The sequence below is a fragment of the Typopeltis vanoorti genome, chromosome 5 (genome assembly GCF_054136105.1).
Source record: "Typopeltis vanoorti isolate ZY-2024b chromosome 5, IOZ_Tvanoo_1.0, whole genome shotgun sequence".
Classification (NCBI taxonomy): Eukaryota; Metazoa; Arthropoda; class Arachnida; order Uropygi; family Thelyphonidae; genus Typopeltis; species Typopeltis vanoorti.
The window spans coordinates 65,197,669-65,214,980 of NC_143553.1; the positions used below are offsets into that span (position 1 = coordinate 65,197,669).

General features: G+C 36.4%; 1 protein-coding gene across 5 annotated transcripts in view; it reads right to left on the bottom strand.

The window, feature by feature from the left end:
• The window catches only part of LOC150106482 (3'-5' exoribonuclease 1-like), a 170,474-nt gene that overhangs the window by 127,678 nt on the left and 25,484 nt on the right, over positions 1–17,312 (bottom strand). For all 5 annotated transcript variants that reach the window (XM_090393151.1, XM_090393153.1, XM_090393152.1 and 2 more), the window contains exon 3: positions 12,851–13,067. In XM_090393151.1, the coding sequence (XP_090249277.1) occupies positions 12,851–13,067 (217 nt within the window). The remainder of the gene's footprint in view (positions 1–12,850; positions 13,068–17,312) is intronic.

The following is a 17,312-nucleotide window of genomic DNA, read 5'->3' on the forward strand; positions in this document are numbered from 1 at the left end:
TGACAAATAATAATAAGGAGATGTCATTTGAATGGAAAAGATTGAAAGGCAATATAGGATGTGTTACTTCCAGAGTTTTTATCATCACATTAGGAGGTATGTCATCAGGATCAGATGCCTTGTTCATGTCCAAGTTATTCAGGATTCTTCTGATTTCTTTCTGGTGGAAAAACCAGAGATGGCATGGCGTGAGTGGTCTTAGCAGAGTAGATGGGAACTATGCCATGGTCATTGATACAGGAATTGGAAAAGAAGAATGATGTCAGTAAATCAGCCTTGTCTTTGGGTGATGTACTAACAAGACCAATTGGATATGAGAGTAGTGGAAGGTTAGGTGAGCAGAAGTTGTGCTGAAATGGCCTTGAGTAGAGACTAGAAGGCGTGACTGCCATTAGAACAGAGGCATGTTCGTGGCATTTGGCCCTTTCAAAATCTGATTTAGATCTATTGATTATTATTATTTTTTATTTTATTTTATTTATATTTTTTGAAACTGCTAAGAGCTGCAATATATGCTGAAATTCTAGTCACAAGTCACATAATATGGAGAAAGGAAGGAAGATTATTTTTCTCTTGGGCTACCAACCTTGCTTCTACAACACCAGTTGTTGTAGAAGCAATGCTTCGATAATGACTGGAAATTTTGGATATAGTGAAGGGAAAAGACCTTCATTCCAGTTATAATTATTTCTGCCATTTGGTCTGAGCAGGTGTTTGGTTCAGGAGAAATGAAGCTGAAGTCAAACCAAGGTAAGGTGGAGCAGGAAGTCACAGAGATCTCATATGATCCTAATACAGGGCATGAGAGTGAGAATGGCTAGGTATAGAATGTTTCAAAGTGCATGAAACTTGGATCAGATTGTGGTCTGAGTTAAAAAGAGAACTGACATCCACAACATATCTGGAAGTGGAGATTATAAAGAACAGGTCAAGGGTATTGGCAAGATGGTGGGGGTTGTCATGATTTGGGTAAGAAGATGAACTATCTATGTTAGGTCAATACTAATGGCGAATACCTCAGCATCCCTGTCTGCATGATCAGTTGAACTGGAGAAAGGAAGATTATTCATCTAAATTTGGAGAAAAATTAGCAAATGAATGCAACATGAATGGATTGGTAGAGAAATTTTGGGCAAAAGCAAAGGGGGAGAATTCAATGTTCTGCATTCTCTAACATGGGATGTCAGTTCTAATTAATGCAAAATGCAGCCCTTGTAGGCGAATGTGTAGTTTGTGCTACTGAGTTGAACAATAGCCACTGAGGTTCTGTTAGGAATAATAAGTCTGGTTTTGATGACTGTATATGAGTGGTAGTGCACATGGTTTAAGTTGCCGTTTTGGCTATGAATGTTGATGAAGTAGATATGGGGGGGAAAAAACTGGTGAGAATTGTTAATGTTTATGTTATTGTGCTATTCAAGATTAACTAAGAATTATGATGAAAAAAAATGATGCCAAAAATAGTATTTCTTTACTTATTCTTACTATTAACAAGGAAAAGAATACTGATAATTAAAATTTATTGAAATACGAAATGGAAATAAAAGAAAAAGTTTCGGTTATAGAGAAGACATAAGGTGTGTGCATGTTGCGGTTATTGTCATCGTCAGGGTTTTTTAAAAAAAAAATTTTTTTTCACAGACAGCACTCTTTCTGAGAAAAAATTTTTTTGCTCCAAACTAGAACGATTTACCAGAGGGAAAAAAACTGCTCCTCAAATATACATATCCTAGCACTTAAACATCAATTGTTTCAAAAGGAAAGAAATATATTTACAAAAAAAAAAAAAAAAAAAATTCATTCCACTCCAGAATAACTGTCTGAGTCTGAGGATCAAAAAGGATTCGTTCTTTGGATATTTATTTCGACCCCTGTTCCAGACACAAACTGGCAGAGTAAGAAGTGACATCAGGATTTATCACCAGCTGACTGAGGTCTCCAGATTCATTACTATCAGGTTTAATCCTGTGTATTAACTAGCAGTCACCCTGCAGATCCATTTTACTGCTGTACCCTCAATATGGGAAGGGTGTCTGGGTCCCTACAGCATTTGTTCTTATAGGTTTCATCCATACTGCATGTGTGGAGTGGGAAGAAATACAATTAACATCTAAATTGAACAGTGGTGATCAAGAACAAACCCACGATATATAACTACTCATCTTCATTTTATGGGAGATGTAATTCCCCCATCCCTCCACATATGATGCCTTTCAGAGAACTACCTTGCTGTCCTCAATAATCATTTATTCATTCCCATCTTTCTTCAGCAGTACAAGAAGTTGTCAGATAGCAATCTGTCAAACAATTTTTTTAACTACCAAAATACCACAATATGTGAGTCAATTATCCAACAACAACATTCTTCACTTTTTTCCATAAAATGCAAGTAGATTGCTAAAAGTAAGACCTACCCTTTCAAAGCCCAAGCTAGCCATTACAGAAAATTCAATGTCTAACAACCAATTATGTATTCTATATTAATCAAAATACCCTGGTGTCCAAAACCTAAGGAAGAACTATTTCTGAAGATTACAAACACAAATTCAGACAAATCAGCTTGTGGCAAATTGTATAACTGAAGATTTCAAGTAGAAATTCAAAGTAGATTTCAAATCACATTCAAATCGAGTGCAAAGGGGTCATGTGGTAGCACTTAACAGGATAAAAGTCTGCGCTAAGTTGAAGGAAACTTTTTTCGTGAAGGAATAAAGTTGAAAACTTGGATGTCTTATAATGTCTCAAAGACATCATCTAGATGATTTCAAACAGAGAAGAATTACTGGAAAGCTTGAAGGCGGCTGCAGAATTACTGATATTGCCAAAGAGTTTGGAACCTGGATACGACACAATGTATCCAGGCTCTGGACAGCGTTTCAAACCAATGGAATGTGTTTCACGCATTTGCTAAGAGGTCACCCTCACTCTATCATGGAGCATGCAGACAGATTTTTGGTTATAATAAAAAGGCCTATATACCAGAAGGACTGTAATCTGCATCCCTTTATCCACAACTCATCGTAGAGTACGTTTTCAGTGGTGTTGTATCCATAAAAATAAGACCTCTGAGTCATTTTCCTGACAATCCAGCAGAGAACACTTGTCTTGCTAATCTTTCCTCTCCTATTCTGTTTAAGTGACCATACCACCTGAGATTAGCGCTGCTAACACATTCCTGGATGCTAACAATATTAAGTTCTTTCCTAATATCCTCATTTTTAATATGATATTCCCAAGTTCACACTCCTAATCTTTCTCAGAACTTTCATATCTGTGGTCTGTAGTCTTTGGTCAAGTGTTTTATTTCTAACCCAGCTCTCAAATCCATAAGTTAAAATTTGTCTGAACAGACAAACACTGTCTTCTATACAGCTAATTTAGTGTTTTGACTAATTTCTCTCTTATTCCATATACATTTATTCAGTTGACTTCAAACCATACCAGCTTTGTTGGTATGGTTGAAAGCCAACCATACCAATGGTTCTGTTGTCTATTTCCATATTTAATTTACTATCTTCACTAAAAATTGTGCCTAGGTAGCTGAAATGTTTTACTTGTTCTATAGGTTCTCCATTCACAATGCAGTTCATATTTTCATAGCTTGTGCCTATTTTCATTGTCTTTGTCTTGTTATTGCTGACCTTCAATACCAAATCTATTATAACAGTTATTCAATTTAGTCAGGGAATCTTGCAGACTTGTACTGGATTTATTTAAAAGTATAACATCATCGCATAAAGCAAAGAGCTGACATTAACATCTCCAATTTTGATATCAGGTTTAATACCACTTTCCTTCATAATGTGATCCATATAGATAATGAATAACAGAGGGGATAATGTACATCCTTGTCTCACACCAGATTTAACATCAAACCATCTTCCTGTATTTCCTTCAATTCTAACTGCTGATTTACAACTCAAATAAAGACTAAGTATTACTATATAATTCCCCATCGATAGCATATAACTGTAGTGTTTTGAAAAGCTTTTCTCTTAGCAACTTGTCATATGCCTTTTCCAGATCTACAAACTTAAATACAGATCTTTGTTATATATTCCAATGATTTCTCAACTATTTGTCTTAAAGTGAAAATATGATCCTGACAGCCTCTATCTGGTTTGAATCCAGCTTGTTCTTCACCAAGCACGCCTCCCAAAATCATTCTCAACCATTTCTCAAATATACTTACATGATGTATATTATTTCTGGGAAAACTCCCATGTTACTCCTCTTTATAAACTATTATGATTACAGCTATTTTGCCTGCTTCAGTTTAGGAGTACCCCTGTTTGAATGTCATTGGCTATTTACTCATGGATTCTTAGGGCATTATGAGTGTAGATGTACTAAAAAGTATATGTAGCCTAAGGAATAGAAAATTGCACATACCTTTTTCTGGGTGTTGTGGCTTTTCCTCAGTCTGCGATGTCGAAAACTGCAGAGTGCGTGTGTGGGGGGGGGTAGGCAGTTTGGTAGAATAAGTTAGAAAAACCCGGGTTTTTTTTTTCGTAACATATAGAAACATATACTTTTATATAGGGTGGGGAAAAAATGAAAGGGTTAATTTTTTTTTAAAATGGGGAGGGGGAAGGGGAAAGGTGGTTGACAGGGTGTGGACCGTTTCGACTATTCGTGGTCGTCATCTGAACACATTGGGAAAGTGGAAGCTATGTCAGGTCGGGTGAGTGCTTCTGCTTTAGAGGTGTTTGTGTTGTCTCCTATTGGTCGGGGTTGTGACCTCAATTTCATGTTGTGAAGCTTCCAAACCTCGGAGATTATGTAGGGCCTGTGTACGTTGATAGAGTTCGCGTCACACTTTATAGCTATTGTTTCCGATATTCTGAGCATTGTTTCATTGTCTTGTCTGTCTATTATGATGGCTTTGTCTATCTGCGGGGTGTGTTTTTGTTCAAGGGCGTGAACAGCTATTTCCGTTTTTCCTGTGTTTTGTATACGATTTTTCTTTTTGACGTTGCGTTTTTTAGTGTTTAAATGTTCTGGAATAGGGATGTTACAGTCACGGAAGTGTTCTTGTAGTCTTGCCCATAAAGACCTGATGGTGGAACCTGTGTAGGTGATGTCACAGTCTTTTTGGCAGGGAAATTTATAGACTACATTGTGCTGTTCAAATATTTCTTTTTGTGTGTGAGGTTTGGTGGATTTTAGGAGGTTTGCCAGTTTTTGGCTAGTGGTGAATACCAGTTTGTAGTCAGTATGTTTGAAGATGTATTTATAGGCTTTGTATGTGTTTTGGGTGTATGGTAGTTTGATAATTTTTTGTGTAGGGAAGTTCGTTTTGGTACTTGGGTTGTTTCGGCGGTTTTTTGCCGTCTTGTTTGCGTAGTTAATCAATTGTGTAGGATAGTTGCGATTTAAGAAGATCTGTGTTAGTTTTTTTATTTCAGCGTTTAGGCTATTTTGATTGGTTGAAAATTTGTAAGCATTTATGAATTGTGATAAGATGACGGATTCTTTAACAGAATACGGATGGTATGAGTGAAAATGGAGGTAGTTTCCGATGTGTGAGGGTTTGTGGTATATTTTCGTTGCTATTTTGTTGTGTGTTCTGGTTAATGTCAAGTTTAAGAAGTTGATGGATTTGTTCTGTTCGGTTTCAGTGGTGAATTTTAATCTGTTGCTGTAGCTGTTTAGGGATGTTTTTAAGGTGGTGATGTGTGTGGGATTACCAATGCACAGAATATCGTCTACGTATCTGCCATAAAAGGTGATGCCGGGGGGAAGGGAAGGGTGGAGTAGAAGTGATTCTATATGTGCCAGGAATAATTCTGCTAGTTGTCCACTGATGTTTTGGTCCATGGGGAGTCCGAAGATTTGTATGTACACGTTGTTGTTGAACTTGAAGAAGTTTGCCGAGATTACTAGTTTTATTAAGTTAATAATGTCAATGGGCGTTAGTTTAGTACGAGAGTGCAGGGTGTGGTCTTCTGTGAGTAGTGTGTGTACGATGTCTAAAGTTCTGGGGACATCCACGTTAGTGTATAAAGAGGCCGCATCCAAGGAAGTGAGGATGTCTTCTTGGGATAGGGTTAGGTTTTTTATTTTTTTGAAAAGGTCGTCCGTGTTTTTTATCATGAAGTTGGACGTTGTGGTTAAAGGTTTGAGGAGTTTCGCTACGAATTTTGATAAAGGGGCTGTGGTGGTATTTTTGTAGGAGACTATTGGTCTCATCGGGTACCCGTCTTTGTGGGTTTTTATTTGTCCGAACATACAAGGGGTGCGTGTGGTGCGGGAGATTGTGTTTTTCAGTGTGGTTTTGTCAATTTTATTTTCATTTTTTAGGATGTGTAGGGTATCGTTGATTTGTTTTATGAGGTCGGAGGTGGGGTCAATTTGTATTTTTCGGTAGGTGTGTGGGTCGGTTAAGATGGCTGTTATCTTGTTGTGGTAATCAGCTTGGTTTGTGATGACTACAGTGTCCCCTTTGTCCGCTTTATTGATAATAATGTTGGGGTTCTTCTTTAGGGATAAAAGGGCTTCTTGTAAGTTGGGGGTGATGTTGGGTTTAATTATTATTTTACTGTTTATGATGTTGTTAATTTTGTGGAATATTGTTTCTTTGTTAGGGTCAAACTCTAATTTCGCTTGCATTTCGGTAATGATGTCACTGTTTTGTATGTATTTTGGGGAAACATCAAAGTTTAATCCTTTGTTCAGGATGGTGATTTCATCGGGCGTGAGATTGTGGTGTGATAGATTGATAATGGAATTGTTTTTTGTTGGTTCTAGGGCGGAAATATCCGAAGGGTTGGAAGCGACGCAATTGTTGTATTGGGTGTTTGTTAGTGTGTACCATTTCTTTGCGTGTCGATCTTCTAATAATAGCGTGTAGTCGTTGATGTGCGATTGGGTATTATCCCAAAAAACTGCCCATTCGTTAGTGGTTAGTAGCTTTTTCAATCTGTATTTTGTTTTGTGAATGTATGAATATGCTTGTTGTTTCTTTTTAAATCTGTTGTTTATGGCTTGTTTTATGAGGGCACGGGATGCTCGGTAGCAGATTTTTTTGTTTCCGTGAATCGTGCTGTTGCCGTGTACCGTCGCGAATTTTGGTGTGATGTTGTGATCGAGGCATTTTTTGAGGAAAGTTATGTGTATTTTTTGAGCGGTGTATGTTAGGATGGTTTTTTGGTATGTACTTTTTGTAAAGTTTATGCACTCATTGGACATGTGACGTGCGACCATGACATAAGCTTATGTTGGTATGTGCGTTAGGTGAAGGCTATTTTTAATGGTGTTTGTGATCGAGGGGGGGGGTTGGGTGTTGGTGGGGGAGTTATGAGTAGAGAGCCAATGTTAGGGGTTGTATGGTTATAAGACACAAGAAAATTATGTATATTATTTCTGGGAAAACTCCCATGTTACTCCTCTTTATAAACTATTATGATTACAGCTATTTTGCCTGCTTCAGTATAGGAGTACCCCTGTTTGAATGTCATTGGCTATTTACTCATGGATTCTTAGGGCATTATGAGTGTAGATGTACTAAAAAGTATATGTAGCCTAAGGAATAGAAAATTGCACATACCTTTTTCTGGGTGTTGTGGCTTTTCCTCAGTCTGCGATGTCGAAAACTGCAGAGTGTGTGTGTGGGGGGTAGGCAGTTTGGTAGAATAAGTTAGAAAAACCCGGGTTTTTTTTTCGTAACATATAGAAACATATACTTTTATATAGGGTGGGGAAAAAATGAAAGGGTTAATTTTTTTAAAATGGGGAGGGGGAAGGGGAAAGGTGGTTGACGGGGTGTGGACCGTTTCAACTATTAGTGGTCGTCATCTGAACACATTGGGAAAGTGGAAGCTATGTCAGGTCGGGTGAGTGCTTCTGCTTTAGAGGTGTTTGTGTTGTCTCCTATTGGTCGGGGTTGTGACCTCAATTTTATGTTGTGAAGTTCCAAACCTCGGAGATTATGTAGGGCCTGTGTACGTTGATAGAGTTCGCGTCACACTTTATAGCTATTGTTTCCGATATTCTGAGCATTGTTTCATTGTCTTGTCTGTCTATTATGATGGCTTTGTCTATCTGCGGGGTGTGTTTTTGTTCAAGGGCGTGAACAGCTATTTCCGTTTTTCCTGTGTTTTGTATACGATTTTTCTTTTTGATGTTGCGTTTTTTAGTGTTTAAATGTTCTGGAATAGGGATGTTACAGTCACGGAAGTGTTCTTGTAGTCTTGCCCATAAAGACCTGATGGTGGAACCTGTGTAGGTGATGTCACAGTCTTTTTGGCAGGGAAATTTATAGACTACATTGTGCTGTTCAAATATTTCTTTTTGTGTGTGAGGTTTGGTGGATTTTAGGAGGTTTGCCAGTTTTTGGCTAAACTTTGGAGCACGGTTCCACCAATGCAGTAAACTGCTGCCAATCTTTTCACCCCAAAATGCATAACCTTACATTTTGCCACATTAAACTGACATCCATTCTCCTTAGCCCAGACCTCCAATCTATCCAAATCATCCTGCAAAATTTTGACGTCATCTGCATTCACTATTGCCCTACCCAACTTCGCATCATCCGCAAACAAATGAACTGTTCCTCTCAGATCATTTCCTATATCATTTATGAACAAATTAAACAGCAGTGGTCCAAGAACAGATCCTTGTGGCACACCACTAGTCACAGGCCGTCTTGTGGACTCTACTCCCGAGTAAACCACTCTCTGATATCTCTCCGTCAACCACCCTCCTATCCATCTCACCAACCCTATGTCCATTCCCATATGCTGCAATTTACTGATTAGAATTCCATGTGGAATCCTGTCAAAGGCCTTGGCAAGGTCCAGTAGAATCACCGTAAACCCATTACCCTTATCCAGTTCAGCCGTCACTGTGTTATAATACGTGAGCAAGTTACTGAGGCATGACCTACCCTTCACAAAACCATGCTGTCCCCGATACAGTATCCTATTTTCTTCTATCCAATCTTGTATTTTCCTCGACTATTTTCTCTAAGACCTTGACAATGATTCCTGATATGCTAATTGGTCAGTAATTTACTACAGCAGTCTTGGAACCACCTTTATGCAGTGGAACTATTTTCCCCTCTTTCCACCCGATCGGGACTAACCCAGACCCAAGACTCAAATTAAACAAAATGGTCAAGGGTACTGACAATTCTTTAGCTGCTTCTCGTACAACACGAGCTGGTATAAATATAATAGTAAATTTGGAAGAAGAGGATGAGGCTTATCCCCTTAAACTACAATCATATAATCTGCAAAAGTTCTGGCAGAAAACAGCAACTCATAAAAAATGATGGTGCTGGACTGGTTGACACAATAACCAATCACAGCTACTGATTTCTGGATGCTACTGTCTCAGAACACACCCTGCCTCACCTTCTGGGTGGTTTAAAACCACTGGAACGCTAAGAATTTGACCCGCTGTGCCATTTGTACGTCTGTTCAAAGGGCTCAAAGGTGTCTGTATTTGTGACTGCACACCCAGGCTATTAATGCAATAATGCAATGTTTACACGTCAAAGTGTCCTCTTCATGAAGCATTAGTATATTGTGTTTAATTTTAGGAATCACACAAACCCAGGAAATAATTAGGGGAGTCTTTAACAGGAACAAATGCAAAAATATAATATTGGTGATACTGCTATTCCATGGGAGTGCACCACACATCTAGCACAGTCCATGATTATATGCCCCTGATATATATATATATATACAGGGTGTTCGGGATAAATTTGACATATTTATAATTAATTATATTTTTCCGTAAGTTACATGTATTAACACACACTTCTCTTCATTTAAAAGTTTGGACCCTTCTTCATTCATATACAAGATGTCAGAAAGGATGGATAGCTGAAACCCACCTGAATCATGGAAGAGAATAACTTGTATCATGATGATTCGTGCCCGCCATCAAAATAAGGATATTACGACTGCTGCCCAATGCTCCCTGAATACAGTAAAAACAATCAGGCATGAACTAGAGACTTGCAATGGTGACTACGAGGATGTAGCAAGAAGAAAGATCCCTAGCAGACGATCTGATTGCGTTCGTACAGCAGAATTCCTCGCAAATCTGCAGGAACAGGTGTTGAAGAACCCTGGCATTGGAATTCGGGCTTTGTTCGTGGAGTTGCTAACTGTAGTCAAGCCCTGGATAACAAGGGTAGCCAATGGTAGGCCGTATGTATGGCAGCAGGATTCGGCCCCTTGCCACACCTCTGGGAAAAGTCAAAAATGGTTGTCTGAAAATTTCTACGACTTCACCAGTCCAAATGTTTGGCCTCCAAACTCCCCAGACCTTAACCCCATGGATTATTTTGTATGGGGCGCAGTTGAAAAAGACACCAATCGCACTTCCAGTAATACAAAAGCCCAGTTAATGGATAAAATTAAAACAGTTTTTGCGGCCCTTCCCAGGGAGACTGTAGCATCAGCTTGTTCGAGGTTCCGAAGCAGAATTGAAGCTGTGATCGATGCTAATGGTGGTTATTTTGAGTAAATCTTGTTGATAGTATTGTAATTAACTCTGCCTGTAATGTTTTTTTGTCAATTCATTAAATTTAATAGATACAAAGAAGATTTTCTTTTTCCTTACGAAACTGTCAAATTTATCCCGAACACCCTGTATATATATATTGCATTTAGTGATGAAGGTTTTAAACAGGCTGAGACAGACAGAGATAGAATATACACCTGGATTGATGAGAACAGAAATCTTTCAAAAGATCAGCTTGGATCTGTTATAATGGAAGGTCATGCTTCAAGTAACCTGGTTACATTTTATATGGTGGCAAATGTACTGGACAGAGGAAATGCTTATATGATGATTTTCTGGATTTTGTTAAAGCATACAATAAAGTACTGCATGAAGAACTACTGCTGAAATGGATCAGAATGGGAATAGATATTCAGTTGGTAGGGATGGCTGGCTAAAAGGAGCCAGCATGTTGTGTATGGGAGTACAATATCCCAAAAAAAGAAAGGTGAAAACTGGGATACTATATTTGTTATGGTCTTTGATCACTGTTGTTTAATTTATCTATCAACGATACAGTTCAAAGTTTGAGAAGAAATGTTCAATTGTTTGGCTGATGGTGAAATTAGGAACAGCAATGTCAGGAAGCTCTCATGTGATGCTATTACAAGAGGATTTGAATATGTTGGCACTATGGGCTGAAGAACAGGAATGTTACTTCAATGTTACTAAGTGTAAAGTCATGTACTTTGACCAGAGAAAAGAGAATGAGGTTTATCATATTGGAGGAACTTTGCTCCAGGAAGTGGAAGAAGCATGAGATCTGGGAAACTTGGTGGATTGAAAGTTGAAGTTCAGGGAACAAATCACAAAAGTCGTAAAGATAAATCAGAAAACTGTTACAATGTGAAGGAATCTGATAAGAAGGGATATAGAAGTGATAATTCCACTGCATAAAGGCAAAATCAGGCCAAATTTAGATTTCTGTTCATATCTGGTCTCCTCATTACATGGGCAATAAGACACACACACACACACACACACACAAAGAGAAAGAGAGAGAGAGACTGTGTGTGTAGAAACAAGTGATGACTAAGACTATCTCAGGACTCGAATGTTGAATATGAAAACAAATTAAGGGAAATGTAGTCTACCAGGTAGCTATAGATGTGAAAAGGCAATTTCCTTCACAGCAAGTGGTGAATGAATGGGATGCATTACTAGTAAATGGAGAATTCCAACAGCAAATGTTTTCAAAGTATGGCACAATAGATACTGTGACCTTTGATTGGCCTCCTGCAATGAGCATTCTGCCTCACTATGGAGTCAATAATTCAGTATATGGATTAATATAAAATTTGCCTGCTTTAATCTGTCCACAGAGAACTGAATGTTTTGACTGCTCTTGAATGTAGTTTGTGATGACATTCATGGCTTCTGTTTTCTCATTATGAGATTTTTCCACTGGTTTATTTTCTTGAACTCAACACAGAATTTTTTAAGCAGGTTTAATAGAATGAAAGTATATGTGAGAGTAAAAGTTATCAATTTACACTTGTGCTTGCATGTATAGATGTGAATAAAGAGACTGGATGAATTGAATTTATATGTAATTACCACAGATGATACTGATTAATGAAATTATTTACCTTTCTATACTTGGAGTAATTTCTCACTTTGGCTAGAATATATTAAGATTTCTTTGGTAAACATTTAATACAAAGAAACCTTACTACATCATTTGCTAAGCATGATTAATATTTTAGCCTGGCAATTTAAAAATAAATAAATATAATAACTCAGTGCTTCTGTTCTGCAGATTTTGATGTAGCACCTTAAAATACATTAGAATTACTTTTTGGTTACAAATAAAAAATTTAAAAAGGCTGACCAGATTAATCTTAATAATAATAAGTGAATAATATTTAGAAAATAAAGTAGCAAGTAAAAATCAATTAGACTTAATAAAACTCTATTTGATAGGTTGCACTCTTCATTACAGCAAAACAAAAACAATTTGGATATCTCTGTAAATGGTGTGCAGATTTTCCAGGAAAAAGATGGAGAAAAATCTCTCTCTTTTTGTTAAATATTTCAAAAAATTTTTTCACAGTGTCAAACTGTATATACCAAACCTGTCCTTATCCTGAATAAGTCAGATTATATATGATTACAGCTATTTTAATGTATTTTAATGAAATAATAATTCCATTAAAATACATTAACATTATATTTTCTTTCATTACCTTAAGCATTTTGAAATAGTTTATTAATAGAATAAGGCAAGGTTAAGAGATAAAAATAGTGCATCATTATTTTGATGAATCTAATCAGTACACAATACTTTCTAAAGATTCTTTACCAAAAACATTAGACTGATTTATCAACATACCACTTTCTTTTCTTGTGTATTCACTAGCACTGCTGGGAATTCAATAATTTCATGAGGATAATGATATTTATTTTCAGCTTCACAGGTTGCTTCAAAATCAATAATACAAAGATACTGATAAGGGCATTTATTTATCCTACCCTTCAGATGACTTCGAGCCACTTTCTGTTCTCTATAGAAACTTTTAAGGCGTTTTTTTAATATATCAGTACTGCCACTGAAAGAGCAATAAAAAAATATATTAAAACAACTTAAACCTGAGAAAGGAATCACATACTAAACATAACTAAAAATATATATTCAAAGAATTTTATTACTGACACAATGAAAAATGAAAAGTTGGTCCTTGTTGGGGATCTAAATAACAGAGTAGGAAAAGATTGTCAGACGTATAAAAATGTTTTGGGAAAATTTGGAGAAAAGAACAAAGCTAATAATATTGGCAAATACTTGTTGGATTTCTGCTCAGGACATGGATGGATTATTACTAACACCATGTTCCAACATAAAATGTACACAAATTCACATGGAGAGAAGAGTCAAGGAATACGAAAAGTCTCATTGACTATGTTATTGTTGATAATGATGTTTTCTCTCTGGTGCAACCTAGAGTGTACAGAGGATTTGACATTGGAAGTGATCACCATGGAGTCTTGAGCAAGATAAAATTGAATTTCATATTGAAAAGAGTGTGTAAAAATTTTTTATACACTCAAAGTTATTTTATTAGAAACTTAAATTTATTTAGACCATGTCACTCTATACCACGTATGTGCAGTTCACATTTTCATTGATGAATCTACCAATTTCTGTTCTAGTTGTTTAATTTGAGAGATGGCCATAATACTAGAACAAAATTCTATGCTAATAAAAACTGTGAGTAAATCTGTATTATGTTAATTAGTTTTTGTGTGTGTGATAATGATGACCATAACAGAAAGGTGACAGTGAAATGACAAAGGTTATTATAAAGTAAAAACATGTTAGTTGTCTCTATAATTCTACAGATATATAAAAAAAAAAGAATTTTTGTATCTCTCTAATGACTGCATTTTTTACTTTCTGTGCTCTTTTTAATTCCTCAGATACTTTCCATTTTTGTTTTCAGAATGTTCTATGTTTGTTTGTTTGTTTTTTTTGGGGGGGACACATTCATAATGGAATCCATTATATTCCTTTTAAAAAAAGTGGACCAAATCACCCTTCATCCACTGGCTCAATCAGTAATTATTATGACTTCTGGTTATTCTGAATTGTATTTCTAGATTTTCGTACACTGATTGGAAAGAAGTCAATGGACATCCTCCACAGGCAAGGTGTATTGTGCCATGTAATGAGTCACATGTTTGTAACCAGTAAAAATTGGAGGAATATGATGCCCCCAAGTCAATACAATTGTGTCCAGGTGAAATGGCTGTGAGAAGGGAACTGATGGTTTACGAAAAAGATATTGTGATAGGATGCCATGTTGCAGGCCATCTGTTTGGAAAACTGTTGAAAAACAAACTGGGCAATCCCAGGTCAACAGTTAGTTATGTTAATACCATACTGAGATGAAAGTGCAGGGAGTCAACTGCAAGTGCTACCTGCAGTGGACGACCCACTACTCTCACCGAACATGATCATACGGTGCTATGAAGGATAATATGTAAAAAGCACCATTTGTCAGCAGACAAATGTGTAAACTCAACTATGGAATTTAGAGGTGGCAGTGTGATGGTATGGTCCTGTTCTTTCTGGTTTGGCCTCACACCTCTGTTTGTAGTGCCACAAACACTGAACTCTGAGAGGTATCTGAACATTATGGACAATGCAATGCTTCCTACTTTGTGGTGTTTCTAGGGAAGTGACCAGTGTCTCTTTTTCAGCAAGGAAGTGCACTGTGTCATAAGGATGCTTCTGTAACTTCATGGTGGAGTCCTGACCATCTGTGGGATGAACTGGAGCATCAGGTGAGGTCAAGGGATGTCTGCTCCATAACAGTCCATGACCTCATTACATGCCTACAGGAAGAATGGTTGAAAATTCCCACTGATTGCTATCATATGCTTATGGAAAGTATGTCCCATAAGATTGCTGCAGTCACTGCAGCGAAAGGAGGTCTCCTACATCTTATTAAGGTGAGTACCATGGCTGGCTGCTTGTTCCTCACCAGTGACTTCTTTCCAAGCAGTGTACATATAAGCAGTTCCCACTTTGCAAATTTTTGATTTACGAGTTCGATTTTTTCAAGTATCAACAAAATCGAAAATATAAATATTAATTGCAATAAATAATGAAAAACATTTATAAATAGGCATTTCAAAACATGTGTGCAGCTATACAATACAGTATTACTTGTGTGCATTTGTTTAGGCAGATGAGTGTCTCACTCACTCACATAACAAAGCAGATTCCACACTGATATTAACAAATGGTCATGTTGCTCTTCATTTTTGCTACCTTGCCTTATTTCAAATTTATCACCCTCCTCTTATTAATACTGTTCAGTATGAAGCGAAGTAATACTGCAGAGAATGGTGCTAATAAAAAGAAACAGCAAAGAGGAATAACAGTGGGAAAAAAACATGATTATAAACAAAATGCAGCCAGAATGACTGTTAAAGATCATTGTGTGAAATAATACCTAAGCACTTCAACTGTGTATGTATCACTGTATGCACTTTAAGTATTGTTAGATTAACTTTATTTAAATTAAGGGCATATTTAATCCCACATTATTTCAAAGCCGAATAAGAAAACTCTAAGATAGAAATCAAAGAATTTCATGCCAAATATAGCAAACTATAAAAGTTTGACGAGTACAAGCGTGAGTAAACACCTGGGTGGTACAATACCGGGCAACTCGTTGTAAAGGTGGATAAAGCTAGGATCGCTATTCTTAGTATTTGCCATAATGTAAAACTCATCCCCTAGGAGATGTATGTTGTTTTACATTAAGGGAGATAGGTCACTATCCAGACCAGTTTCAACCTTTATTGAGGTCTCATCAGTGAGTAGGTAGACCAAATAATACCAAGATTATAGTGATAATAGCTTTAATACTTTACAGTATGAGTTTTCAAAAAGGTACACAGATAAATTAATGAAATAAAGAGCCAAAAAGCTTCACTTTGGCAATGTTTAAATTAAGGGGATATTTAATCCCACATTATTTCAAAGCCGAAATCCCCTTAATTTAAATAATTTTGACATCACTGAAGTGAAGCCTTTTGGCTCTTTATTTCATTAATTTATCTGTGCACCTTTTTGACAACTTGTACAGTAAAGTATTAAAGTTATTATCACTATAATCTTGGTATTATTTGGTCTACCTAATCACTGATGAGACCTCAATAAAGGTTGAAACTGGTCTGGGTAGTGACCATCTCCTTTAATGTAAAACAATATACATCTACTAAAGGATGAGTTTTACATTAGGGCAAATACTAAGAATAGCGATCCTAGCTTTATCCACCTTTACAACGAGCTGCCTGGTATTGTACCACCCAGGTATTTGCTCACGCTTGGACTCGCCGAACTTTTATAGTTTGCTATATTCGCATGAAACTCTTTGATTTCTATCTTAGAATTTTCTTATTCGGCTTTGAAATATTGTGGGATTAAATATCCCCTTAATTTAAATAATTTTAACATCGCCGAAGTGTTTGGCTCTTTATTTCATTAGTTAGATTAACTATTTATTTAAACTATTATTTTGTTGACTTTAACATTGTTGTGGTCAAATTTCATTGATGAGAATATAACCAGTTTTTAACATTACATCCAAGGGAAATAAATTAACACTTTTTGAGTTTTTGCATTGTGAGCACATGTCAGGAATGAATTAACTCATAAAGTTGCAAACTACCTGTACATTCAAATGCTATACTTTAGCATATATTCAATATTGTCCATCCATCCAGTAAGACAGGCATTTCTGGACAATTAATGATTTTTGTATATATAAAATTTATTTTGAGCCATAAGTAAGAGTTAATCTAAGACTTTAGCTTTTTCCTCCAGCTAAGAGTTTTATTGTTGAGCATTTCTAAGACGTATTTCAGAAATAACAACCAGTAGCAGTAGAAGTAGTAATATTTAGAATTAAAAATAAATAAATAAATAAAAAAAATAAAATAACACAACTGAACTTACTTTTGTGTAGTATGCAAAAACAGTTTTACATATTGAAAATATAGCATAGTATTTCTAAATCTTAGAATAATTTCAGCAGAACCGCTGAACAGTTGATTTCAGATGCAAAGAAAGAGTACAGAATTAGAAGCTTCGAATACACAACAATATTATTACTTTATTTCTTTTGTCAAAACGGTAAACTGAAATAAGAGATTTTGAATACTGTCTGAAAGCTTTCAAACCAGTAGAAATTTAAAGTAGTTATGTAACTGAGTTCCAGGAGAGGAGAGGGGGGGAGGAGGAGTTGCAGTAAAAAATCTTAAAAATGAGCATAGATTTTGAA